This window comes from Molothrus ater, chromosome 29 (genome assembly GCF_012460135.2).
Source record: "Molothrus ater isolate BHLD 08-10-18 breed brown headed cowbird chromosome 29, BPBGC_Mater_1.1, whole genome shotgun sequence".
NCBI classification, from domain to species: domain Eukaryota; kingdom Metazoa; phylum Chordata; class Aves; order Passeriformes; family Icteridae; genus Molothrus; species Molothrus ater.
The window spans coordinates 2,019,176-2,045,769 of record NC_050506.2 but is presented as its reverse complement, the minus strand read 5'-3'; the positions used below and the strand labels follow the sequence as shown (position 1 = coordinate 2,045,769).

At 57.3% G+C, this 26,594-nt stretch overlaps 1 protein-coding gene across 1 annotated transcript; it reads right to left on the bottom strand.

The window, feature by feature from the left end:
- Positions 1-544: 544 nt before the first annotated feature.
- On the bottom strand, positions 545-14,135 carry MEX3A (mex-3 RNA binding family member A). The gene is made up of 2 exons (XM_036398049.2): positions 13,632-14,135; positions 545-1,659 (listed from the first exon to the last, which is right to left on the bottom strand). Exons 1-2 carry the CDS (start codon positions 14,098-14,100, stop codon positions 554-556), a joined length of 1,575 nt encoding a protein of 524 aa, XP_036253942.1. The 5' UTR covers positions 14,101-14,135; the 3' UTR covers positions 545-553.
- Positions 14,136-26,594: the final 12,459 nt, after the last annotated feature.

The window sequence follows — 26,594 nt, the reverse complement described above, 5'->3', positions numbered from 1 at the left end:
AGTGGGGGCTTCAAGCCAAGACAAAGGTTGAAGGTGGCTGGAGAAAGGCTGGCAGGGCCCTCCCTGCATCCCTGCTCCCTCCCCGGTCGATCCAGGTGGCCTGGCTTGGTCATCGCCAAGAAGTCCCAATCTCACCACCAAAAAAAACTGAACTAAACTGCTTTGCTTGCGAGATCCGAGTGTGCGTTCTGAGTACTTGATTTACAAAAGACATTGCAGGCTGGAGCATTGTTCGCCCTTCAAAATTTCTGGCTTTGCTATTCATTTTAATTTTATTATTCACTTATTATTTTTTTAAAAAATAACATACATTGCTTGTAAAATAATTTCTTTTCTTTTCTTCTTTTTTTTCTTCTTCTTCTTCTTCTTTAAATTAATTTATTCTTTCATTCTTTTTTTTTTTTTGTTCTTCAGATGTCATTATTATTATTATTATTATTATCATTATTATTATTATCACCATCATTTTTCTCTCACGGACACCCCCCACCCCCCTTTCCCCACTCTCTCCCTTCCTACCCCCACCTCCCCCACAACACCCTGCTCTGTCTCTTTAGGAAAATATTCTAATGGCCTGAGTGGCTGCCGCGTGGCAGACGGGGCACTCGGGATCAGTCCTCTCGCAGATCCTCACGGCACACTCCATGCAGAAGAGGTTGTGGCCGCAGGGCACCAGCGCGGCCGTCACCTCGCTCTCGAAGCACACCATGCACTCGCGGCTGCTGCCCACCGACGTCCGGGCAGCGGCGGGCGTGCCCAGCTTGGAGAAGCCCTGCAGCGGCTCCCCCTGCGACCGCCGCGGCAGCCCCGACAGGCCGGGCTCGGGGATGGAGGAGGAGGGCGAGCGGTGCGAGTTGGGATGGATGGCGCCGGTGCTGCTGGAGCGCTGCTGCTTCGAGAAGAGCACCGAGACGGGGTTGGTGTTCTCCTGCCCGGCCCACATCGGGGCCCCCGACTCCGGCACCCCGTAGTACAAATCCTGCTTGTTCACACCGTAGTTGGGGAAGAGGTAACCGTAATTGAAGTCGTTTTGGTCGTTCAGCCGGGGGGTCTCATAGACGGGGTCAACGGAGCAGTCGCCGATGCAGCCCAGGCTGTTCTGGCGGAAGGTGGAGAGGGGCTTGCAGCCCGGCGCCGGCGTGTGCACCCGCCAAGCCTCCGAGTAGCGGTTCTCCATGCCGGAGTCGGGGCTGCTGGACAGGAAGTCGTTCTCGTTGTTGTACTCCAGAATCTTGCCCGTCCTCACCGCGATGTGCGTCTCGATCTCCTCGCGGGCTCGCTCCACGTTGCCCGGCGCGCCGGTGATCTCGAAGACGGGGTCCCGGTCCCGGCTGGGCGTGATGATGTAGGTGTTGGTCTGCTGCTGGATCCTCTTGATGGTGGCTCCCTTGGGGCCCACCACCAGCCCCACCACGCGGTAGGGCACGCGCACGCGGATGGTGACCTGCCCCGGCAGGGTGGGCGCGCTGCCGAAGGTGGTGCCCGCCTTGTTGCGCGAGGCCCTGATCATGGAGAAGTGCTCGGCCGCCGAGATGATCTCCCGCCGGGCCATGGCCACGTCCTCCCGCCGCCCTGTCACCATGAAGACCGGCTCCTCCCCCCGCACCGGGGTCTTGATGTAGGTGTTGGTCTTGGCCCGCAGGGCTTTGATCTTGCAGCCTTGGGAAGAGAGAGAAAGAAGAAGGCGCAGCAGTTAATGAGGCTGCCCCACCGCTCGCCCTGCTCTGCAGGACACCGGGCCACCATCTCCTGCGCCACCTGGCAGCCGCTGTGCAGGACGTGGAACAAGGGAAAGGCCCCATCCCCCTAACCCTGACGGGAAACACCAGAGGGAGGTTCAACCCTCACCATTCCCAGAGACTCCCTCCCTCAGGATTGCCATGCTACCCCAGCCCCCAAAACGGGGATCCCCATTTTGTGTGCTGCAGCCCACCACACCATCCCCCCGACTGCCTTCCCTCAGCAGTCATCCCCAAGATCTCCCTTCCACCCACCCCAACACCACGGGGCAACGGGGGATCCACCCCAGGTGTCAGGTGACAAGGCCTGTCCCCAGAGCCCCAGAGTGGCTCCCCAGAGACAATGGTCATCCCTGGGCTCTGGGGACAAGGCTGATGCCCTGATGGGGCAGCCTGGAGGCCACAGGACAACAGAGAGATGCTGGTCCCACAGCCTGGATTGCCAATGTGCAGCCCCTTGGCCAGCCTGTGCCACCTCCCAAGGGGAGTCGCCTGCCTTGACTCCAGAGGATTTTGGTACTACTGAGGAGGTTTTGGGGTGAATACCATGAATTTCAAGGGGACAAGTTTGGAGGGGAGTTGCAGAGATGCAGCAGTTTGGGCCTCCCCACTGCAGATAGGGCAGGACTGCAAATGCCAGCAGAGCTAGATGGCCAGGGGTAGCAGGAGGCCAGGATTTGTTTTAGGGCTGAAACAGCAAGAAATGGGGCAGGGTTGTGCAAAGACTCCTGCTCCAGGTGCTCAGACCCTCTCCTGAGATCACTGGCCAAGTGGTGCTTTTGTGTACCAGTATCCACATCCCAGAGCACACTGAGCCCATTCCCCAAATCCCAGAACTGACCAAGCCCATTCCCCCAGCTCCTCATGGCTCAGAAAACAGCCTTCTGCTTTCCCAAAAAGGACAAAAGACTTTCCAGTGTGTTTTGGCTTCCAAATGATCTTTTGGAGGGTCTTGGTCCAGCTGATTGGCTTCAGATTCCCAGATGACACCAGGATGACATCAAGCAACTAAGAGTTTTTACAGATGTGGCACAGTTCTCTAAACTACTCCTGGAGCCCTCCTTGCTGCCGTCCTGCCCCTCAAAAAGCCTCACTTGGTGCCCCAAGGCATTTCTGGCACCAAGCTCCAGTGCAGGCTGGGGGTTCCTCTGCAGGAGGTGTGCTCTGAGCTCAGATCTCAAAGGAAAGTTAAAACCTGTGATTCTCCAGTGCAGATGAAGTGAGGTGAGCACTTTGCTGAGGTTTCCCGAGGATTTGGGTGTCTGACAGAACCAGAGGATGAGGACACAGAACTGGGACTTCTGTGAGATCCCCCAGCACCTCCCACCCCACCTTCCCGCCCCAGAAAAGATCATTTTCCTCTGACTACCTAACACCTGCAGCTTTTCCTCCTCACACTCCACTGACACCACACTTCAACACACAAAGACCTGCAAACGATGCCTCTGCAACCACCGAATGCAGATTCCTCAGCTCCTGGGCTGGGATTTTATTATTTATACAGATCCTGATAAATAACAGCACCTCTCAGGCCGGCAGCTGAGGGCTGCCACTCATGCACAGCCCCTCTGGTGAGACACAGCCTGGTGACATCGGGGTGCCCCCCGGAATGCCAGCACCCCGTATCATTGGAAAGAACTGAACCCACACCTGTGGCACTGGAACAGCCTGGTGCCACGAGAGCTGGCACAAACAGCTCCCTGGGCTCACAGGTGCCAGGGCAGCCACTGCATCCAGCAGTGCCCAGCAGGGAGGGCGCTCAGCCTGGCCAGCTGCGCTCACAGTGCTGGCACCATGTGGGCACCGGGCATGGCATGAGCATGGTACTGCATGGGCACCAGGCATGGCACAACAGGGGCACAGCACTGCAGGGGCACTGGGCACAGCACGGCGTGAGCACGGCACCACATGGGCACCGGGCATGGCACCACGTGGGCACCGGGCATGGCATGAGCATGGCACTGCATGGGCACCAGGCATGGCACAGCACGGGCACAGCACTGCAGGGGCACTGGGCACAGCACGGCGTGAGCATGGCACCACATGGGCACTGGACATGGCACAGCAGGGGCACAGCACTGCAGGGGCATGGGGCACAGCATGGCGTGAGCATGGCACCACATGGGCACCGGGCATGGCACAGCAGGGGCACAGCACTGCAGGGGCATGGGGCACGGCACTGCGTGGGCACCGGGCATGGCATGGCATAAGCACGACACCACGTGGGCACCAAGCATGGCACAGCACAGGCACAGCACCACAGGGGCATGGGGCACAGCATGGCGTGAGCATGGCACCACATGGGCACTGGGCATGGCACCACGTGGGCACCGGGCATGGCATGAGCATGGCACTGCATGGGCACCAGGCATGGCACAACAGGGGCACAGCACTGCAGGGGCACTGGGCACAGCACGGCGTGAGCATGGCACCACATGGGCACTGGGCATGGCACCACACGGGCACCGGGCATGGCATGAGCATGGCACTGCATGGGCACCAGGCATGGCACAGCAGGGGAACAGCACCACAGGGGCATGGGGCACAGCATGGCGTGAGCACGGCACCACATGGGCACCGGGCATGGCATGAGCATGGCACTGCATGGGCACCAGGCATGGCACAGCACAGGCACAGCACTGCAGGGGCACTGGGCACAGCATGGCGTGAGCATGGCACCACATGGGCACCGGGCATGGGCACAGCAGGGGCACAGCACTGCAGGGGCATGGGGCACGGCACTGTGTGGGCACCGGGCATGGCATGGCATAAGCAAAACACCACGTGGGCACCAAGCATGGCACAGCACAGGCACAGCACCACAGGGGCATGGGGCACAGCATGGCGTGAGCATGGCACCACATGGGCACCGGACATGGCACAGCAGGGGCACAGCACTGCAGGGGCATGGGGCACGGCACTGCGTGGGCACCGGGCATGGCATGGCATAAGCACGACACCACGTGGGCACCAAGCATGGCACAGCACAGGCACAGCACCACAGGGGCACTGGGCACAGCATGGCATAAGCACGACACCACGTGGGCACCAAGCATGGCACAGCACAGGCACAGCACCACAGGGACATGGGGCACAGCACCGCGTGGGCACGGGGCATGGCATGGGCACAGCACTGCAGGGGCACCAAGAATGGCACCACACAGGCACCAGGCACAGCATGGCACAGGCATGGCACAGCACAGCATGGGCATGGCACCACACAAGCACTGGGCACAGCCCTGGCCAACCATAGCCCCACACAGCCCCTGGCACAGCCGTGAGCCCACCGCCCCTCGCAGGGTCTTGGCAGCAGCACGCGACACACGCTGGTAAATCAGAACTTCACTGTCAACTCCTGCTGTGATTTTTAACCCCTCAGAGCCACCTCAGCTCCCCAAGCCTCGTTTCCCATTTCGGGAGCAGGAATCGCTGCCTTGTGCTCCCGCAAAATCTCCTCTCAGCGCTCCACATCACAGCGCTGTTGCACTCAAGCCATCCCTGAAACAGGAATTCCGTGTTCCTGGGGAATGGAAATGCCACAAAGAAGGATCTGGGAAAATCCCCAAATTCAAACCAAATCCACCCTCTGCCAAGTCCATTGTAGCTCGTGGGTTACTCCCCGGAATTTGCACTGTGAGGTGATGCATTTGTGATGCTTTGTTGAGTAAAGTTTCCAAACAGCCTGTGTGGACCAGTGGTCACCCTGTGGTGTGCTATCAGCTCCCAGGAAACTCAAAGGACAGGACCTCATGGAGCCAGGCACAACTCAACTATAGCATAAATAATAATAAATAATAAAGATTCATCCCAAGAAGAGCTGGATAAATCCCTGAGAGGTCACCCATGCCCTCTAGCAGCCATGGCAGGGTGGGCTGTCCCTGACCCACCGCTGGCAGACATTTCCCTGCCCCTCTCCTGTGCTGCTCCCTCCCTCTCCAAAGAGGGAGATTCCATCTTAGGAAGATTAACCGAGATGCCACCATTTCCCCAGGGATATCACCAGAGCATCACATGGAAAAGACAGGGGGTGTTCACAGCAAGCATCAAGCTGAAAATGCCTCCCTGTGCATCACCCCGGGCTGCAGGAGCTCCGTGGAATTCCGCAGTGACCCGAGCTCTGCCTCTAGAGCCAGGCTCGCTCTCCTGTGCAGAAAAGACCTCGGGCAGGCGTGTGGCACAGCTGGCATTGGGGCTGGCATTGGGGCTGGCATTGGGGCTGAGATTGGGCTCTGTGCTGTTCTCAGCTGTGGGACAACGATGGTGTGTGGGGGACAGGGATCTGAGCCCGGCAGGACAGGAAACAATCACGGAGCCGACAGGGAGGGTCAGGCAGGCAGAGCTGTGACAAAGGACCAGGGCTCCATGCTGGGGACAGATGGAAGGGAGCAGTGGCAAGGAATCCACATGAATGAGGGCAAATGTAAGCACGTTACGCGAGCTGGAGGAGTGGGAGGGAGTTGGGGATGGAGCAAAGGTGGTGGAAATTGAGGGAGAGGCACACCCTGATGCCTCCAAGGGGAGGAGGAGAATGAGGTGTGTGGGAGCAAAGCCAGGACACCCCAAAAGGGCAAAAGGAAGGTGGGCAAGGAGAGAGCACGGCGAGAGGGAGGGGAAGGAGGATGTGGAACGGACAAAAGGACGCGTGGTGCAGTCGGTGGTGTGAGAAGGGGGGGAGGAGGGAGGGTCTCTGTGCAGGCCTGCAGACGGGAAAGCCAGCTTTGTGGAGACAGACAGATGGGGATCCTGTGCTTAAAAACAGGAGAAAATCACCTCCTAGGAAATTAGACCAACTCCAGCAAGTCCAGAGGGCTCAGCAGCCCTGACCTCCAGCAGCTCTGAACTGGCACAGACAATGGCCAAACCATCAGCAGCCCAAATGCAGAGAACTCCTCAACTTCCAGGGGTGCTGCACTGCTTTTTTACATCAGCTAAAACCCGGCTTGGCTTAAACGTCATTTACTCACTGAGTGCCAAGGCTACAGGCCCATCTCAGCCCCATCCCTGATTGCTTTGCACACTAAAAAGGGGCTGAGCCTCCTCTGAGGTCACCCTGCTCTGATGGAGCACAGCTGGATCAGGATGTGGCCCGTGACATCCCAGCCAGATGGGCAGCACACCCCGATGTGCTTATTCCAAACAAAATTTGTCGTGCATGGGGTGGTTTTTGACACTTTCCCTTCGTGCATAACTGAAATTTGAAAACACCGTGCAACAAAGCATTTTACTCTGGGGATTATTCAAAGGTGGAAGGGAGGGGATTGCCTAGGAGGTGGTGTCAAAATGAAGCTAAGGGAAGAAAGGGACCCATGGAACATAACTTGGTCTATGCTCTCCTCGTTGTGGCAGCACACAGACATCAGCATGTCGATCCCTGGCAGACCTCTGCCACTTGCATTTTTATATTAAACAGAAAATTAAGCCCTTTCTCATTGTGTTTCCACAGCCCACCTTCTATTATCCTGGGTTTTGTCAATAATGCAGATCCCAAAGCATTCCATGAAGGAGACTTTAAGCTCAGTTCCTCCCCTCACCCTTTTTTCTCTTTAATTTCACTGATTACCAATTGACTCAAAGTAAACGTGTTTGCAAATTACCTGAGTACATCACAAACATTCCCACACAGGACCAAACCCTGGAGGAGTGGAGAGCCTCTGGTGCCCAGACCAGTCAGCTAACTGGAATTAATCCGCAGAGCAGCCATCTCTGGCTGAAAACACAGAAATAAATTGAGTCTAGACATTGCCAAGATGGGTGGTGGGGGTCAGGGGGAGATCTGGATGCACAGCCACCTTCTCTCTCTCTTTCCCCTGCATCAGGGCAACGAATCCATCAGAATTAACAGAGAAGGCTCCAGGAGCTTGGTTCACCTCTCCAGCAAAGACAGCTGCTCACAAGGGACACCAGGGTGCTGGATGCATCTGATCTAGCCGTCGTTTCCTTGGCATGAACCCATCCCAAATGTTCTCACTCTGAGCAGCCCCAAATCCGCGGTGTTTTCACAGGACCTCAGCAGGGTTTACCCCAAGGCCCCAAGGTGCTGCTCCATCCTTGGGTAGAGGATGATCAGTGCATGGAAGGGAAGTGCCCAGCACAGCACCACGGTGACAATGCCACCAGGACAGTGCAGTGGCACAAGCAGCTGTGCCTGCCCGTGGAGCAGACCCCTCAAATAATTTCGCTTTGGTGTAAATTCAGAGTTACACCTGCTGGTGACCTTCTCCTCGGTGCTGGGACAAGGCCAGATCCTGCACAGGTATATTCTGCTACTGGAGGCTCCCACCTGGCACCAACTGGCACCTCCAGCCCAGGAGCACGACCCTGACCCTGGAAGCACCAGAGGAGCTGTACCAGCCACAGCAAACAGCTCCAGAGCCAACCCCAAGCTGGATCTTTTTGTTTGATTGACTGCGTTGTGGTTTTATTTCGGAAAACACACCCCACAAATCACTCCAGGTCCTGATATTTCTTGTTTTCACCAGATACAAAGTAATCTCTACAGACAAAAGCTTTTTTAAGCCCTCTTCTCATTTCTGGCAAGGTGCCGTTACACTGCACAGACACAAATTACACCTGCAAATGCCCCATGCAGTCCCTTCTGGCACTGCTAGTGGGGTGCAAGAGGGTCTAAGGGCAAATTAGAACTTGGTCTTTTTTTCTATTGTAGTCATAAAATTGAAGAGGATCATAAAATAAACAACCCCCAGCTACCTCGGGTAAGGTGGGGCATTCTTTTCCCCGTTAACATGAAAGCCTTGTTAAAAGACAAGCACACAAAGAACTTCACAAATAAACCCTCCTGACGGCCTGTGGGGTAAGGTTTTGCTGCATTGAAAAAACCTGATGAAAGTGGTGTCAAAAAACACGAACGCACACAAAAGGACCACAACCAACCAACTAAATCTCTTTGCACGGAGGGTTTATTGTCCTGATGATGCAAGTTGTGTTTACAAGAAGGGGAAAAAAAAACACCACCCAACGCACCATGCCAGGAAAACCAGCGACTGCTTCATTCCAGCGCGGCGATTTTACGCTTTTTCACATTGTGATGAAAGTTGTTTATGAAACAAAAAAAAAAAACCAAAAACACAAAGAAAAAGGGAAAAAAAACAACCCACCAAACAGCATCAAGCCTAGAGGCACAGAGAATCCTTGTGCGACGGAGGAAAGTTGGGAAGCGAAGCCCCCGGTGCGGAGTGGGTGTGCCCGCGGCACGGCTCGGTCCCGCACGGCTCCGGCCGAGCCAGGGCCGGGCAGAGCGGGGGAAGCGGGGCATGGCGAGCGCAGGGGGACGCGGGGAGGGAGGGAGGGAGGGAGGGGGCTGCCAGACAAAGGCGGGGGCCCCCACCCAACGCCAGCACTGCTTTCTTTCCCACTGCCCTAGATTCCGGGCGGCTGCGCTGCGGTTCACTCGGTCAGCGCCGCACCGGCCGCCCGAGCGCTGCGCGGGGAGCGTGCGTGGCTCCCTCGGAGAAAATTCCCTTTGTCTCTCTCTCTCCCTCTCTCTTTCTCTCTCTCTCTCCCAGAGCCGTTCTCTCCTCCCACCTCCGGTTCAAACGGCGCAAAGTCGATGCCGCTCCGCACTTTTTCCCCCGGTGTAAATTCGGAGTAATTCTCGTTAACACTTTGTAACAAGCCGATACCGACTGCAATGTCTTTCTCCCTTTCCGGGCCCATCCCGAGCTGCTGGAGCCCAGCAGATCGGGTGGATTTCGAGCCAAGATTTCCGTGAAACAAGGAGACAAGAAGAGCTGCCCCCCTCGCTGCTCCTCGGATGCTGTACATACATCCACCTCCACAGGGTGGGTGGGGGAGCTGCCATCATCAGACTTCCTCAATGGAAAAGGCTTCCTCGGACTATTTTTAAATGCTGAAAGCACTGGAGCATGTTTGGAGCTACACAAAGAACCCAATCACCTGGGTTTAGTGGAGCCTCTTGTTATTTGACTTCACCTTGCCAAGAAAGAGCGATTCATGTTAAGATCCTCTCTCGCATAATCTCATTCCTGGTGACAACAGGCTGGTTGGAGCAGGCTGGGAGATGCTGCATCAAAGGGTGTCTGTGAGTACAGGTGACAATGGATGCTATTACTGTGATGAGACCAAAAACCCTTAGAAGGAACCAAAAAATCCTCAGAGAGTCCAAAAATCCTTGCAGGGAAAGTCGTATATGGGAGTGGGCGCAGCACGAAGCCAAAGCAACCCCACAGCTTCTCCCGACACCTGCACACAGCAGGCACACAAAGAACCAGCACCGTGTCTCCCTAACCACAACATCTGGCCTTAAACGTGCCCTTCAGCCTGTCCCCTGGCTCCAGCGACAGCAGCCCAGCTTGGCTGTGGGAGCAGGCAGAAAAGTTGGATACAAATCTTGATCTGGCTAATCCACACCCACCTCGGGCCGCTTCTAGGGAAGAACTGCAGCGCCTGACGATTTCTGCCCCTTCCTCATTTCACAGGCTGCACAACCAAAACACGGCGCCCTTCAGACACTCTGCATTCCTCCCAGCACCCACAACCCCATCTCAACCCACATCCCTCGATGTCCCACCTGTCTCCTAAAAACCCTGCTGCAAACCCCTCCAGTGCTTTGTCTTTACAATTTCATCGGCGTGGCTGTGAGAGCCAGCACATCCAGGGACAGGCTGTTGAAGGCAGGACACCCACAACGAGAGGTGGCAGGAGGAATACAAGAGCCACCAAGCACCCTGACGGGCCTGGCAGGCCCCAGGGAGCACTGGCCGTGCCGTGGCACACACCAGGAGGTTTGGTCACCCAAACTCAGCACAGCTGGAGCTCACACACATGCCAGGGGAAGGAGGGATGACCTGCAGGAGCCTTGACTCAGGCAGACTCACCCCACAGAAGGACAGGAGTGGAGGTCACGGCTCCTCCTCCAGCCAGGGAAGGGGTGTCACCACCAACTATGCCCAGTCAAAGGGATTCTTGTGACTTCATCCCCTCATTCTTCCTTTCCCAGCTTGCAAAGCAGCCCTTGGCACATCTCACCAGCCACCCAGCTCTTTACCACGGAGCCTGGGGCACAGTGGAGGAGCCAGCCTGGGCAGCTCCCACCAATGCCCCTTTCCACAGCCCAGCACCACCTCACCCCAGCCAGATCGTGGCTCAAATTCAGAGCACAAAGCAGCCCCAGCACAAACTGGAGCAGGGCTTCCAGCAGGCCATTGGCTCCTCCAGGGCACGTTCACAGCTCCTGGGGAAAGCAGGAGCCGCCAAGCCCAGGTTGAGTTCCTGCAACATCCTTGCTTGGAGTGAAGCCACCCCCTCTGCCACGATTACACCTCTCCACAAACCACCCCTAACAGGCATCCAATAAAAACACATCAGGCTTGAGCATTATTTACACTTAAGTGCCTTTTCAGTGCTTTGGCAAAGTGAGAGGTGGCCTGATAGCAGGTGGAATTCCTGTGGCCAGGGCCCCTGTGCCCAGATGCAGGCCTCTCATGCCTCACCTGCCTGTGAGGAACACTTTAATAGATGGTTGGTATTATTATAAAATAATCTGAAGGGATAGTGTGTTTCTTCAGAAAATAATAAGTTGAAGAAAAAGCTAAACCCTGTTACCAAGTAAAGCTGTGAAATAATTTTTTATTTCATTATTACTTTTTTTTCTCCTCCCCTTTTTCAAGATGTTTGTCACCCTGTTCAAAGGTACCCATAAAAACAATTGTTTTCCTAGAAAACCATCTGCAGCAGGAGCAGTACTACTGAGGGATGACAATCTGGCATTCTGGGATTCTGGTCAAGCATCCATGGGAGTCCAGGAATCAATTCCCCTGGGAGCCCCACACCCAGCTCCAGACCCTCTTAATCCGGCCTTCTACACAAAAACAAGGCACAGGAGACAGTGGAGACATTCCTGCAGGCCTTTAGAAACAAGTGTGGGTCATGATCTGTGCTGGAGTGAAGAGCCAGAGCTCCAGGGATGGTGCTGAAGGAATGCCCAGCACAGCATCCATCCCACCCACCTCCATGGTGGGGCACAGGCTGCACCATCTGCCCCACCAGCCACAGGAGCCCAGCCACAGCTGCATCCCCACAGCTCCAGCACACTGACATTTCAGCTTCCCAGATGTGGGAAAGCCCTCACTCACTCACACACACACACACACAAAAAAAAATGGTGGAAAAAATCCAGGTCTCCACGTTCCTCTCCATCGCTCTGGACACAACAGGCACGTGCTGCGTTCTGAGCACACACCCCCTTCTCAGGAGTCTGGGGCAGCGCTGAGATCCTGCAACCAAACAGCCCTGGCACATTTCCCCTTGGTTCCGCCTGCCGAATCCTCTTTCCCAACTTTATTAAACAAAGGGGGCCTGATTCTCCATGGCCTCACACACACACAGCAGCGCAGAGCTGGTGCTGAGCCCCACCGTGCCTGCAATGTGAAGGGAGGATCAGGATCAGGATCAGGATCGGGGCCAGTGGGATCTCCCGGGCCAGACCTTCACCCCTTCCTGCCCAGTGAGGGGCCCCCATCCCGGTGTGAGCAGCACAGCAAGAGCTGCTCCCTCGGCTGCAGATGCCCCGAGTTTTGGGGAGCTCAGCACCCCCGGACTGCTGCCCGCTCTCCATCCCGGAGAACCGGGGCCGCTCCGTGGAACCGGACCCTTGCTGCAGGGCTGGGAGCAAGCCGAGCCTCCGCAGGCCCCATTGTTCCAACCGCACGCCCTAGCGTCAGAGATGTCCAGCAAGGAGCCATTTGTGTCCCTCTCCCGTGGCTTCCCCTTGCCCACCTCAGCCCTTCTCGGGGCACTGGGGGTCAGCACCCCCCGGCTCCCACCACAAACCCCCTGCTCAGGGCCCTTCCATCCCAACCCACAGGGGAGCATCTGCCCATGGAGCCGCGCAGGCTCTGCCCATCGCACTTCCAGAGCGTCAAGTTACTTGTTCAGAGAAAGAAAGAAAAAGAAAGAAAGAAAAAAAAAAAAAAAAGCCCAACACTTAGCCTCACTATTATTATTATTTTTTTTTTTCTCTGTAGCGACACAAAACTTCTCTCGGCAGCGCCGTGCCCCGACTCCCGCAGTGCCCACGGGAGGCGCGGGGCCCCGCACCGCACACCCGGGAGTGGTGGGGGTGGGCGAGGGGTGACTTAAGAGTGGGTGTGGTATGGGGATATATATATATATAAATATATATATATATATATATACACACACAGATATATATATGTAATTTTTTTTAAAGCCCTCCTCCATTCCACCTCGCTCCGAACGGAGCCGTGAGAACAAAAGCATCACTGTGGCGGCGCGCGGGCAGCGGCTGCGGGGGGCCCACGCGGGACGGCGGCTCCCGCTCCGGGGTCCCCTCGCTCCGAGGTGTCCCCCCCGCCCCGTTCCCGGGGGCCGGCGGGAGGAGCTCGGCTCCCACCCGCTCACCGGCCGCTCGGACCGAGCCCGGCGGCACCACCACACCCCCTCCGCCCGGCCAACAAAGGGGGGCTCCGAGGCGCGGGGCCGGGCTCAGCCTGCACCCCCCGCCCTTCCCCCGCCTTATTCCCAGGTTTTTGTGGTTTTTTTGTTGTTTTTTTTTTTTTTCCTTAAGGAGAGCGCGGTCGAGATGGGCTCTTTGGCAGAACCGGGGAGCGGCGCGCGGGGCTCCGGTGCCGGACAAGCCCCCGCAGCATTCCCGCAGAGCCCCCATCCCACCCTTCCCCAGAACCGCCGTGCCGGGAGCGCGGCCGCCCGCCCACAGCCCGGGAGCCCCGGGCTTTGTCCCCGGCGGGGCCGAGCGGCCCCGGCCCCGAACAATGGGGCGGGAGGGAGCGGCGGGGGCGGCGGCGGGGCCCCCCGGCCGCGGGGGGAGTGTCCCGGCACTAGCGAGCGGCGACACCGGGGCACATCGGGGGGTACCGGGGGCCCGGCGCTCACCTTGCCGTCCCACGATCTCGGCCACGTGCTCGGAGCTGGGCACCGGGACGCACTCGGTGGTGTTGGAGCTGCTCTTGAGCCGCAGCTCGGCCTCCTTGTAGAGCGCGCACAACTTGGGCTCCGCCGCCCCGGCGCTGGGCGCCGCCGAGCCCTTCGGGGCCGCCGGGGGCGGCGGCGGCGGCGGCGGCGGCGGCTGCTGCGGCGGCGGCGGCGGCGGCGGGGGCTGCTGCGGCGGCGGCGGCGGCGGGTTATTGTTGTTGTTGTTGCTGTCCTCCACCAGCACCACGGCCGAGGAGGAGGAGGAGGAGGAAGGCTCGCCTAGCCCCAGCAGGCAGAGCTGGTCCAGGGCGAGCTGCAGCGCCCGGTCATCCTCAAGCAGCGCTCTGTCTTTGCCGCTCCCACCGAAACAGCCTAAATCGCCGAAACCCCCGTTCCTTTCCATTATCCCTGGGACTACCAGGCTAGGCATGGCTAACAAAGGCTTGGGAGGGGGCTGGGGGCTGGGGGGGGGGGGGGGGGGGGCGAGAGGAGGGGAGGGGGGGACACAAAGAGCTCGGGAGGGAGAAGGGAAAAAAAAAGGCAGAGAGAGAGAACGAGAGAGAGAAAAGGACCCTCCGCCCCCCGCCCCCCGCCTGGCCAAGCCCCTTTCCCGTGTAACCCGAGCCCCGCGCCCGCCGCCTCCACCGCGGTCCCCCCGCCGACGCCCCCGCCCCCGGCCGCCGCCGCCGGGGGGTGCGGGGGGTGCGGGGGGCGCGGAGCGGAGCGCGGCCCCGCGGGGGGAAACTCTTTTGTTTGAAGGCGGCTGGGCGCTGCGGGAGCGGCCCGGCCCGCGGGCTGATGGGGGATGTAGTCCGGTGGCGGCACACCCCCGCCCGCGGCGGCGGCCACCGGGGCGGCGGGGACCGGCGGCGTGGGCAGGGGGACCCGCTGTGACACTGCGAGGGGGATGCGGGGACCCACGGGGACACGAGTGGATGTGGGATGGGGGATATGGGGGATGTGGGATATGGGGGACCCGCTCTGACACTGCGAGGGGGATGCGGGGACCCACGGGGACACGAGTGGATGTGGGATGGGGGATATGGGGGATGTGGGATATGGGGGACCCGCTGTGACACTGCAAGGGGGATGTGGGGACCCACCGGGACACGAGTGGATGTGGGATGTGGGGGATGTGGGATATGGGGGACCCGCTGTGACACTGCGAGGGGGATGTGGGGACCCCCGGGGACACGAGTGGATGTGGGATGTGGGATATGGGAGACGCGCTGTGACACTGCGAGGGGGATGTGGGGACCCACCGGGACACGAGTGGATGTGGGATGTGGGATGTATGGGACCGGCCGGGACACGGTGAGGGGGCTCCAGGGGACCCGTGGTGACACGAGTGGAGAGGCACCCACGGTGACACGGGTGGAGGGTGCTGTGGGGACCGCTGGGACACGGAGGGGAGGCTGCTGTGGGGGGACACATCGTGCAGAGGGTGGAGGGGCTGCAGGGGGACCAGGCGGTGCCACCAGGGGAGGGGGATGCAGGAGGATCCACCGTGTCACCGGTGGAGGGGCTGCAGGGGGACATGGGGATAGGCTGGGGGGTCCCTGCTGTGACACGGGTTAGGGAGGTGAGAGGGGACCAGCCGTGCACTGAACGGGTGGAGGGGACTGCGGGGGAAACCACTGTGACCCGGCTGGAGGATGACACACATCCAGGTGTGCCCAGGTGTCCTGAGCCGTGGCCAGATGTGCACACACAGGAGCGCAACCCCAAAACGCAGATGTGCCCCCCAAAACGCAGATGTGCCCCCCAAAACGCAGATGTGCCCCCCAAAATGCAGATGTGCACCCCAAAATGCAGATGTGCACCCCCAAAACGCAGATGTGCCCACCAAAACACAGATGTGCCATGCCATGGGTGGAAGGGTCTGTGGTGGGACCACTGTGCGATGGCTGGAGTGGGCTGCAGGGGGATTCCCTGTGTCACACGTGGAGGGGGCTCCTTGGGGACCCACCATGCACTGGGGGGGTGTGGGGGCTGCATGGAGACCCACCCTGGGTTCCATGAGTGACTCTCTGTGCACACCCTGGCAGAGAGGGGTCCCAGGAATGAAGGGTCTGTGAGGGCACCCACTGGGTGCACCCAGCATGGAGGGCCATGAGTGGAAGGGGGCTGTGTGGGCACCCACCATGTGGCCCACACTGTGGAGGGGTCATGGGAGAAGCAGGGTTCGTGTGGGGACCTGTTGCTGCCCACTCCTGAGGGGTGCTGCAGGGGTGTCCAGGGCTGGGATCCATCCAGAGACCCACAGGCACCACAGGGATCCCTGGGAGGAGCGGTGGCTCGGCAGGGACACCTTGGGAACAGGGCAGCAGGGCCAGCGGGGTGGGTGGTGGCACAATGGGGAAGGACCCCCCTCCCATGGACAAGGAGCTCCCCGCTTCATCCTTGTCAAGGAGGACGTGGCCTTCCAAAAGGGTTCCCCACAAAACATGAGGACTTCAGTCTTGTAGTGGGAACACCCCTGACACAGCCACAAGCATTTGAGGGACGATACTGCCTGTCCACCAGGCCTGGGAATTATGGAAACAAGAAGGGGGAGCCCCCCAAGGCCTTGCAGTGGCTCCAGGCAGAGCCAGGCTTGGTGAGGCTGCTGGGGCTCAGCTCCACACCCTTAGCTCTGTGCCCCAGCAAAGCCCCCTCCTGCAGACTGGGAATGCTGGGGGGGAGCCGTGGGACAGCCCTGCTCCCGGGCTGGCCTTTCTCATTGAAATGAGGAGGATTCAGCGCCGAGGGAAGGAGGGAAGCATTGACAATCGCTCCCCAGCTCCCAGCCAGCCGGGCTGGGCGGCGAGCGTGTGAGCGCGCCGTTCTCCCCTCGCCCCTTTCTTCTCTCTGAATCAAACCAGATGTCTCCCATGAAATGAGATTGCCGGAGCTCACACTGGAGAGGGACAATGCGGAGGGATGCGAGGCTCCCGCCGAGCCACATCGCGCTGCAGCTGTGGCAATGAATGGCTGGGGGGTGGTGGCACCGCTGCCTTGTCACCGGGGCTGGACCTTTCCATCCCCCCGCTGCATCCTGTGCCATTTGCTCTCTCTCTCTCTCTCTCTCTCCGGCTCTGGGATCCTTACGGGAAGGTTTTTTTTCTCTTTTTCCCCCCACCTCCCCTTTCTGGGTCTACCAGCAGAAGATCTCAGCTGCGGCTAAACTCGGCAGATGGGGCAGCCAGCACAAGGAGATGGCTCATCCACTGACTCAGCCGGTAAGGTGCTGCTGGAGCTCTCCCCGTGAGTTTGCCCAGGCACTTTGGGAAGGGGAAATTTTTGCTTTCAGTTCAGTTTTCGGCTTCCAGGTTCGCTGATGTGCAGCACAAACTCGGGGAGATGCTGGGAGGGGCAGGTCCTCTCTGCGCAGGACCCGGCGTGGAGCTGCTGTGGGTTAGAGCTTGTGGTGGCTGCGCACAAAAAAAGAGGGAAAAAAGTAAAGCTAAGGGCAGGAGAACCCACCCACTGCTGTGTTTCATGCAGCTCATTTTGGTCATGCTGTAGAACAGCGTCCTGAATTGGGCTTTATTTCTTTTTTTCACTGTTGTGTGGTGGTGGGAGTCCTGAGAGTGGCAGTTCGGGATGTTTTCCTTTGTGGCAGTTTGGGATATTCCTTCTTCTAAGAGTTCTGTCTGTGTTGGGATGTGATGGATGGTGGCTCCATAGGGCACACACACATCCCAGGGCAAGTTTAAACACAGGCACCTGGCTGGATGTGCTCCATTAAATGGCCAAAAATGTGCATTTAATGCACATGGACGTTCACACACACACACACACTGCTGGTTCCCTTCACACACCTGCTGGCTGTGGCTCACTCCACACTTACAACCAGGTGAAACCCTTGTGTGTGTGTGTGTGTAAGCATGAGTTACAGGTGTAACACACAGAATTATGTACACTGAAATATCACATGAACCACACGTGTTTATCTGTGAGGTATTTGTGTGCACACATGCAGGGGTGCTCCCAGTGTGGGTGAGGACTGTGTGCATGCCCATGTGCTGGTGGTGGCAATTTAAAGGTGTTCTGCCCTGCAAATTCTGGACTTTTCACCTTGTCTAAGCTGGATTTCATGCATGAGGCTGGTAGCAATGCTTGCTCTGGAGGCAGCACATCATGGTTTTGCTTCCACCTCCATTTTAAGTTCTGTCACGGAGGTCCTGGGAGAAGAAAGTGCTCCTGGAAATCAGAAAGTGAAAGGAAAAAAGGGAAAAAGACCTCCAGCTCTCAGCATTCCAGCAGCATGAGCCAGGCCCAGAAATCACCAAACTGACTAAAAAGTTTGTGTGACTCCAAAAAAAAAAAAAAAAAAATTGAAAATTGAGTTTCTTCTCATTTGCCTTCTCTTGGGGCTGTCGGATTTCACTCTGCTTACATCACCTTGCTTTTCTGCACAGCCACAAGGTCTAGGAACTTACTTTAAAAACCAAAAATTCATACTCAGGCAGATTCACATGACTCACAGAGCTGGGAATTTAAGGCAACCAGAAACGCTCCTAGAAAAAAAAATCACAGGAATTGGCAACATGGGCAGTGACTAATCCTGATGGGTCCCTGATAGCAGCATCTCTCAGTTCATACAATATTTTGGGGGCGTAGCTGGGCTACAACCAAGACTTTGATCCTCTTCCCAGTGATAGCAGCTGCTTGGGAATGATCTTACCTCCCGTCTGGCATCGCTGCCTCTGGGGAAGCTGGATTTCAGGAGTAATTCAGGTTAAAGTTAGCTCTGCCAGGTGGCTTGAGCTGGAGTGGGTCATAGGGGCTGACATTGTGGAGCTGTTGGGGGCTGGAGCATTCCCAGCTACCTGGATGGAGAGGTAAAAGGTTATTTTTTGGGGGGGGCAGGTAGTGCTGGGTTGCGAGTGAGGATTTCAACCATGGGTGTAGCCTCTGCACAGCTCTATCCACTCAGCGAACACCCTGCCGAGGTTTTGGCAGAAACTCAGCGTTTCTAGTTTAAAAAGCGGGTATTTCCAAATGTTTTAAGATCCACATCCCCGAATTGCTGTCGGGGGGAGAAGAGAATTATTAATTAAAGCCAGGGACAGCGGCAGGGTCCTCGGAGAGGAGAGGTCGGGATCAGGCAGCAGCAGCATCACGTGCCCCTTGCCGAGGCAGGAGGCTGCAGAACGATCAAAGAAAAGGGAGAAACTGCAAACTGCAGCTGCTGCTGGTGCCAGAGCCATCGGGGAGGGGTGGCCGGGCACCACGGCTGGTGACAGAAAGTTCTGTGGGAGGCAGGAATAAAGCTGACATTGACTGAGGAGGTGCCAGCAGGCTGTCCTCAGGCAGATCAGTGGCTGAGAGTCACCATCAGGAGCTAACGCAGGGAGAAACTTTCCGGGTGAATTTGTGCCATCGGTGTGAAGGCGAATTTGGCGCTTCCCAGTGCTGCATCCCTCTGCCCACCGACAGGGCCCAAGCCTGGGGGAAAGGTGGCAGCTCCTAGGAAAGATTTAATGCTGTGGAGGCATCCCATGTTCCACAGACTGAGGTGATGAGCTGGTGGTGGGGAGGACAGGGGGAGCAAACACCTGCTTGGAACCAGGACACCTTTTTTAGGCTCTTCTTCATTTTCATCTTGCATAGAATCATAGAATATCCCGAGGTAGAAAGCTCAAGCTGGGATACCACTGCCACAAGTACTTTGAGACATCCTATCCCTGTCCCTGGACAGGTCATTCCAAGAACTGCTCAGGTGCACATGAAACAGAAGTATCCCAAATGCTGGGAGGCTTTAAGGGCTCCCTTCCACTCTGAGCCCATGTGCTGGCCACTCCCTGTAGGACACGGTTCAGGGGGGAGTCCAGGGTGGCCAATCCACCTGGGATGTCCCTCCACCCCTGTCTGTGTCCATACAATTCATCTGCTGCCTGTTGACATTAAACCTCTTTGCTTTGTCAATGGGACTGGCAGCAAGAGGAGTCTCACTATCCGTGGAAGGATCCTGAAGTGCTTTGCAAACATTTGTTAATTAAGCTGTTCTATGAGATAAGTAAATTAGCGCAAAGCCTGATCCAAAGCTCCTTGAAGTCCATTGGTTTTGGTGAGCCCAGGTCCATGGGATCAGGCCCAGGAGACCAGCTTTTAAAACCCCTCAATTTTGTTAAGAGCTCAGCATATTGGCCGCAGATGGGTGCTAAGCTACAGGGACAATCTGGCGCTGGGATCGCGGGTGCCGCACCCTTGGCAGACTTGGTTGTGTTCAGAACGTGGAGGGTTTGGACTTCTAATCTCCAGGGGTTTGTTTTTAAAACCTGCACTAAGGTTGCTGAAGAAACTTCTGCTGAAATCTGGATCATTTTATGTCTGGGATCAAAAGGGGGTGTTCAATTTCAAGGTCACACTCTCCCCTTATTCCTGCTGCTTGTACATGTAGCTCATTTTCCAAGGAACACGTTTCCCTCCCGTTGGAATCCCACCTTCTGCAAGCAGATAATTCCCGATTTCAATTTCTAGGCCATCAGAATTACCGTGAGTTTCCTTGGGTATATCCTCTTTGGAATTTTGTCCAGGGGCACGTTGGGGTTTTGGCACTTACCTGTGTCTGAATCTCCAGAAATCAGCCCAGGAGTGCCACGGATCAGCTCTGTGAGCATCACGCCCACCATGGTGCCAGTGGGCCTGGGTTCCTGCATGTGCTCCCTCTGCCTGCCTGCTGCATCCACCATCACTCAGATGCTTCCTGGACATGTCAAGCCCGAGGCCCATGTGTTGGCCAGATGGTCCATGTGTGCCCAGCAGATCCAACATGTCCAGGGTGTGTTGGATTTGCTGCATGTTCATTGTCAAGCTGTGCAGCGCATGTGCGCGTATTTCTGTCCAGGAGATCTTGGAGGGGAACACTTCATCCTAGGCACTTGCCTGTCTCCTGTTTTCCTAACAAATGAAACCTCTCTGTAAGAGGCTGCAGGAGAGAGAGGGATGAGCCATGTTCTGAGGACAAAGGGAAGTGGTTTCAAACCAAAATTAGGGGAGATTTACATTAGCTGTTAGGAGGAAATTCTTCCCTGTGAGGGAGGTGAAGTGTTCAAGGTCGGATGGGGCTTGGGATAGTGAGAGGTGTCCCTGCCCATGGCCGGGGCATGAAACTTGATGAGCTTTAAGGTCGTGTCCAACACTACTCACCCCATGATTCTATGATTCCATGAATTCCAGTTTCAAGACAGGACTGTGAGTCATGGAGTGAAACCAACTTGCACTGGGTGCAGCAAGAGTGGCACTGGCATTTCCGTGAGCTACACAAGAGCTCCCTCAGCACAGTCACATCTTCCCACTTGGAGGCTCAGTGCACCCACTTTTAATGCTCTTTCTAGTTATGAGTTATTTTAAATGAAAACAGGGCAAGTTTATAGGAGGGGTGATGCCCAATGACATCCCATTCTTTCAGGAACATGGATGTGGGTGGTGTTGGCTATTTTTAGCCAAAGAAGGCCAACAAAGAGTTTTGAAGCATGGATTTGGTGCTGGAGAAGAGTGACACTGATTATTCACACTCACAACATATACAGTTGAATACAAGTAAAAGAGATTTTTTTACCTTTTATCTGGGTGTTTTCTTGCTGTTTATAAATCTTGGGTGGAGTTGGCATGCATGATCCTCAAGTCTTTTGTGTCTTTCTAAGCAATTTGATTGAAGTCATGCAGCAGGTCCAGGGCACAACCTTTCAGGTATGATTGTCACACAGGGCGTAGTCCAGAGATCCAGTATCCTGGTTTTTTCTCCTCTGGACAAGTGCTATCACTCCAATTTTGTGCAGAAGCACCTTCCCCTGTCTCACTGCCTCACTTTTCCCCATCATATTCCGCACCGGTCGTTGCACATTTTGACAGAGGTGAGGAAAGTCATTACGTTGCAGGTGATGCCTCCTTTCCAGGGAGGCTCTAATCATCCTGTCGTGCTCCAGAGCTCTTCCTGTCACTGCTAATTTTAGTCTCATGGTGGAAGTTGCTGGGATGGAGCCTGAGCCATGCAGGTGTGTTGCAATCCTAATTCTGCTCTGGCATCCTGCACAGCCCGGCAGTCTGGGTGTCAGACCTTGCTGGGAAAAGTCTAAGGAACACATCTCAGCACTTTTTTAGCTGTTTTGCACTTGTTTATGCCAGTCTAGGGATGGCTGATGCCTCTCCAGAAGCACAGCAGGGACAGTGGGGACCTGCTTTTCCAAGCAGCTCAGTCCCATGCAGGCACCTAAACTCAGAGCCAGGTTTTCCCAGGTGTTCACATCCTGGCTCTGCCTGTCTGGGCAGGCTCCTGTGGGAATGCTGAGTGATTCTAAGAGAGCAGGTCCTTGCTCTGCTGTGCAGAGAAGACCTTGTCAGCACGGGGACTTTGGGCACAAACAAGCGGGTGACGCTGTCAGGTCTTTGCATTGATTTTCTCTCTGCAGTTCCAGATCCTTTTGGGAGCATCTCACAGCTTGAAAAGAGGGTGTTTTATCATGGCTCTGGGCTCAGCCTCGCACTGCTCTGCTCTGGACATTGCTTTTGGTGCTGCAGGTTGATGAGTGGGACACAAGGACCTGATGTGTGAGAGGCAGAGCAGAGGGACCCAGGGAAGCTGTGGCTGCCACATCCCCTTGGCTGCAACCAAGGCCTAAGGGAACTTAAAGCTCATCTTGTCCCAGCCCCTGCCATGGGCAGGGACACCTTCCACTATCCCAGGTTGCTCCAAGCCCTGTCCAGCCTGGCCCTGGACACTGCCAGGGATGGGGCAGCCTCAGCTTCTCTGGGCACCTCTGCCAGGGGCCTCACTGCCCTCGCAGGGAAGAATTCCCTCCCAAAATCCCATCTAACCCTGCCCTCTGGCAGTGGGAAGACATTCCTCCTTGTTCTGTCCCTTCAGGCCCTTGTCCAAAGTCCCTCTCCAGCTCTGTTGGAGCCCCTTTAGGCACTGGAAGCAGCTCTAAGGTCTCCCTGGAGCCTTCCCTTCTCCAGGCTGAATGGGAGCACATTAAAAGTTTCTTAGAGTTCTCTTCACCTCTGCCTCCCAGGGGTTAACAGTCCTGGAAGCACTCTGATTTCTAGGTTAAAAACTGGGAGGAACCAGCTCTTTGTCTAGCCTGGCACAGATTCCTGCTCTCAACCCACCTCAGTTTTGCCCGGGCACCACCACCACCACCACCACCAGCAGCACGTGCTGCTGCACCGAGCACACAGCGAGGCAGAATCAGGCCCTGAGCCAATTTACCCCTTCTTCTTATCAGTCTAGACATCCTCATTATCCAGATAAAAGTCTGATCCCTCCCTGAATCCCACTAAGCCCCTGCCTGTGCAGCACTGAAGGCAGAGGGCACTCGCCCTCAGCCAGGACTCCCCTGCGGGTGGGAGATGCCGCCCCCAGCCCCAGTTCTGAGCTGGGAGCAGGTCACAGGGTGAGTGTACATTATTCCCAGTGCTTTCCCAATTACAAGTCATTACTAATGCTTTTATTACCATTATTTAATAGATGGTGTTAATTATTATTATTAATTTGCTTTAAAAGCAGTGTTTCCATAGCAACAGGGAGATGTGTGCTGCTTTTCAGGCACATCAAGTGGACACTTTCCCATCTCTTCCCCAACGGGCTGGCAGCCTACTGCAGGGCTGGGTGATGGAGGGGGCTGTGCTTTGGGCCATCCAGTGAAAGATGAGAGCACCATCCCTGTCACTGGAGAGTCCCTGGTGCCATCACAGAGCTCCTGTGGGATGCAGACTTTGTGCCTAAATGCTGCAGGTGCCCCAAGAGAGCAGAGCAGGTGTGGTAATGTTTGTGCCTCGGTGTGACCCAGGAGTGAAGGTGTCAATTCCCACATTGCTGATTCCCTGGGCTCCAGTGCTCCCTCAGAAAGTGCCTTGTCTCCTTTTATGTTTTCCAGTCAGCTGCAGAAGGAGCAGTTCTTGGAAGCCAGGCTGAAGTCCAGCAGACCTGGCTGCAGGAGGGCTGCAGTGAGCCGGGGGCTGCTGCTCGAGTGCAGGGAAGCTCTGAGCCTCAGCAGGTGCTGCAGTGGTTCCAGGGGTGATGGAAGGACCATCCAGGATGCTCCCAGTCCAGGCTGTCTGCAGGCTCTGCTCCAGGTATCTCTGTGGTCAGAGGGAAACGCAGGGGTTGGTGCTGGCTCTGCTGGGGTGTGGTGAAAGCTTTGCCAGGGCTGGGAAGTGCTCCCTGCTTTGTAGGTTTATACACTAAAGGGGTTTCAACACTGAACCCATGCTTAAATTTGGCCTCTGACCCTGTGCCTTCAAGCCTCACTGCCAGAGTCACTCCTCCCAGGAGGGATGTGCCTCATGCACAGCTTCTGGGGTGTCATTTCATGGGGACTGTGCACACTGTCCTGCCCGTTGGGCCGTGTCCTTGTGACAGAAGCTTACAGCAGAGGAGCTGCAAGAGGCCAAGGTCAAGCTCAGCCAGGAGAGCTCTGTCAGGGCGTGTTCTGAGCCCCAGCCCTGCTCAGGGAGAGCCCATACCCAGTGATCACTCCAAAACAAGCTGGAACACTAATTGCTACCAGCCAGAACACAAGGCCCAGCACTGGAGAGCCCGTGGGGACCACGGCTCCATCTGCCCAACCTAAAGAGTCCCTGGAGGGCTGGAGCCAGACATGCTGTCACCTTATCCCGGTCCAGGCGGCCCCGAGGGCTGCTCCAGGAGCACACAAACATCCCCACAGCGGCGGGGTGCCCTGCCTCTGCCTCCTGCTGGCAGCTCCTCGCCAGCTCATTCACCCACTGCTTTCTGCGCTGTCAAATCCGTCGTGTTCGTGAAGGTTCCAAAAGCCAAATCCTCGACGCAGCAGCTCCTCAGCGGGGGTTTGGAAGCTGCAGCCTGGAGGAGGTGACAGCAGTGACACCCAGCACTCAGGGCACTTGCTGTAAAGCTCAAAGCACTCGCTCCAAGGCAGCACATCCCACCCCATTCCAGCTCACCCTGCTCTCCTGGCTTCTGTGGGGCTGGGAGAGGGGATTACCCAGCTCAGCCCTGCAAAGCAGCCCCCGGCAGCTTTTTTGGGGTCAAAAACGGGGCTGGCAGGTGGCTGGGACAAAGCCTGGTGTCACTGTCACCCCCCGTGCCAGCTCCCGGGGTTCGGGGGGTTCTGGCTGCCCTGATGTGGCTCGGGGGGTGCAGGGATGTCCAGATGGGACCCAGGGGCAGCGCGGTGGCACTGCGGGGACATCCTGCAGCCAAGCTCCGGCTGCACAAAAGCTGCCGAGCGAGCCCGCGCCTCCCCCTGCTCCTGGAGAAGTGAAGGAACACAAAAGAGAGGAGGCAGGAGGGCTGGGAGCGGTGGGAGAGAGAGAGGGAGGGAGGGAGGGAGAATCCCCCATGCCCGGAGCTAATCCCAGCTCCTCTAGGAGAGGGATCTCGAATAACAACCGTCCGTGGTCGAGGCCAGATGGATTTGATTTAATAACAAAGCAGGGGGGCTTGGGATCGTTTCGGAGCCTGGGCAAGCAGCAAAGAGCCGTCCCGGCGGTGCAAATCCGAGCGGGGGCTGCTTCCCAAAATGCCGGGATTGCCTCGGCTGTGGGGACACCCCGGAGCTCCCCCAGTCCCAGCCATGCATGGGGCACAGGGGCTCTGCGTTTGTCACACGCACACAGCCAGCAGGGAACGGGGAAGGGGATTGGGAGGCAATTCCCGAGGTTTCCACAGCCCCAGCTGGGGGGGTCTCACCCCTAAATGCTGCCCTGGGCTCAGACCCCTCTATGGAGCACAGGGCAGCTGTTGGTCCTGTTTTGGCAAGTCCAGGAGACCCCCAGTGCATCCCACAGTGGCTGAAGCCTCCCACTCCTTCATTTCAGCGTCTTGGAGGCAGGGAGGTGGCTCAGGACGGTGTCACCCTGCTGCCCTGGGCTCAGAGCCCTCTGTGGAGCACAGGGTAGCTGTTGGCTCTGTTTTAGCAAATCCAGGAGATCCCCAAGTGGCTGAAGCCTCCCACTCTTTATTTTCAGCGTCTTGGAGGCAGGGAGGTGGCTCAGGACAGTGTCACCCTGCCCCTGGGCCGTGCCAGAGGAGGAGGCTGTGGGGTCGGAGAGGGGGGACACTCAGGGCAGCAATGCTGATCCCAGGTGTTCCCCTGCTCCTGCCTCAAATTCCACCTTGCGTTTGCCCTGGAGAGGGTGGGTGAGCGCAGGGAGGAGTTTCCTGTGCATGGCAAGAATTCAGCATTTGGGCAAAGACCCTCCCCAAGCTGTCTGAGGCGCCTCCCGCCCTTTTGAGACACCTGAGGCCCTGTTCCTGACCCTGTTGTCAGGGGATGCAGTGGGCACCTCGGGCCATGCCTTGGAGCAGCACAGAGCCAGCACCAGCAGGTGGGTGCTGGCCACCATCTGGCTGAAGCAACACCAAAATCCCGCTATTCATTGCTGTCCCACCCCCTCGCGGTCCTCTGGGATGCTCCAAAGGCGACAGCCCCGTGACCGGCAGGCTTGTGGTGAGTGCAGCAGCACCTCGCTGCCGGGCCATCCCCACCCCACGTCTGCCAGTTGGTGCTGGGGCCAGTCAGCCTCCCTGGAGATCTTGTTTCTGGAAACCGGAGCAGCCCCGAGCAGCGGGAGGTGCCGCCGCCAGCCCGACACCTGCAGCAGCCCAGCCTGGCCCGCTCCATCCCCAGCGCCTGGCGCTCTGCCGCGGGAGCAACGCGATCCCGGCCAGGGGCAGGAGCAGGAGGGCTGATTCCTGCTCGGGGAGATGCCAGGGCAGTGCCCACAGGAGCAGGAGGGCTGATTTCTGCTCGGGGAGATGCCAGGGCAGTGCCCACAGCAGCAGGAGGGCTGATTTCTGCTCGGGGAGATGCCAGGGCTGTGCCCACAGGAGCAGGAGGGCTGATTTCTGCTCGGGGAGATGCCAGGGCAGTGCCCACAGGAGCAGGAGGGCTGATTTCTGCTCTGGGAGATGCCAGGGCTGTGCCCACAGGAGCAGGGAGATGCCAGGGC

Bases quoted from the DNA above. Each gene is read 5' to 3' on its own strand.
- MEX3A (XM_036398049.2), bottom strand. From the start codon at position 14,100: ATGCCTAGCCTGGTAGTCCCAGGGATAATGGAAAGGAACGGGGGTTTC. The intron at 1,660-13,631 runs GTGAGCGCCGGG...TCTCTTCCCAAG, and splicing joins CGAGATCGTGGGACGGCAAG to GCTGCAAGATCAAAGCCCTG.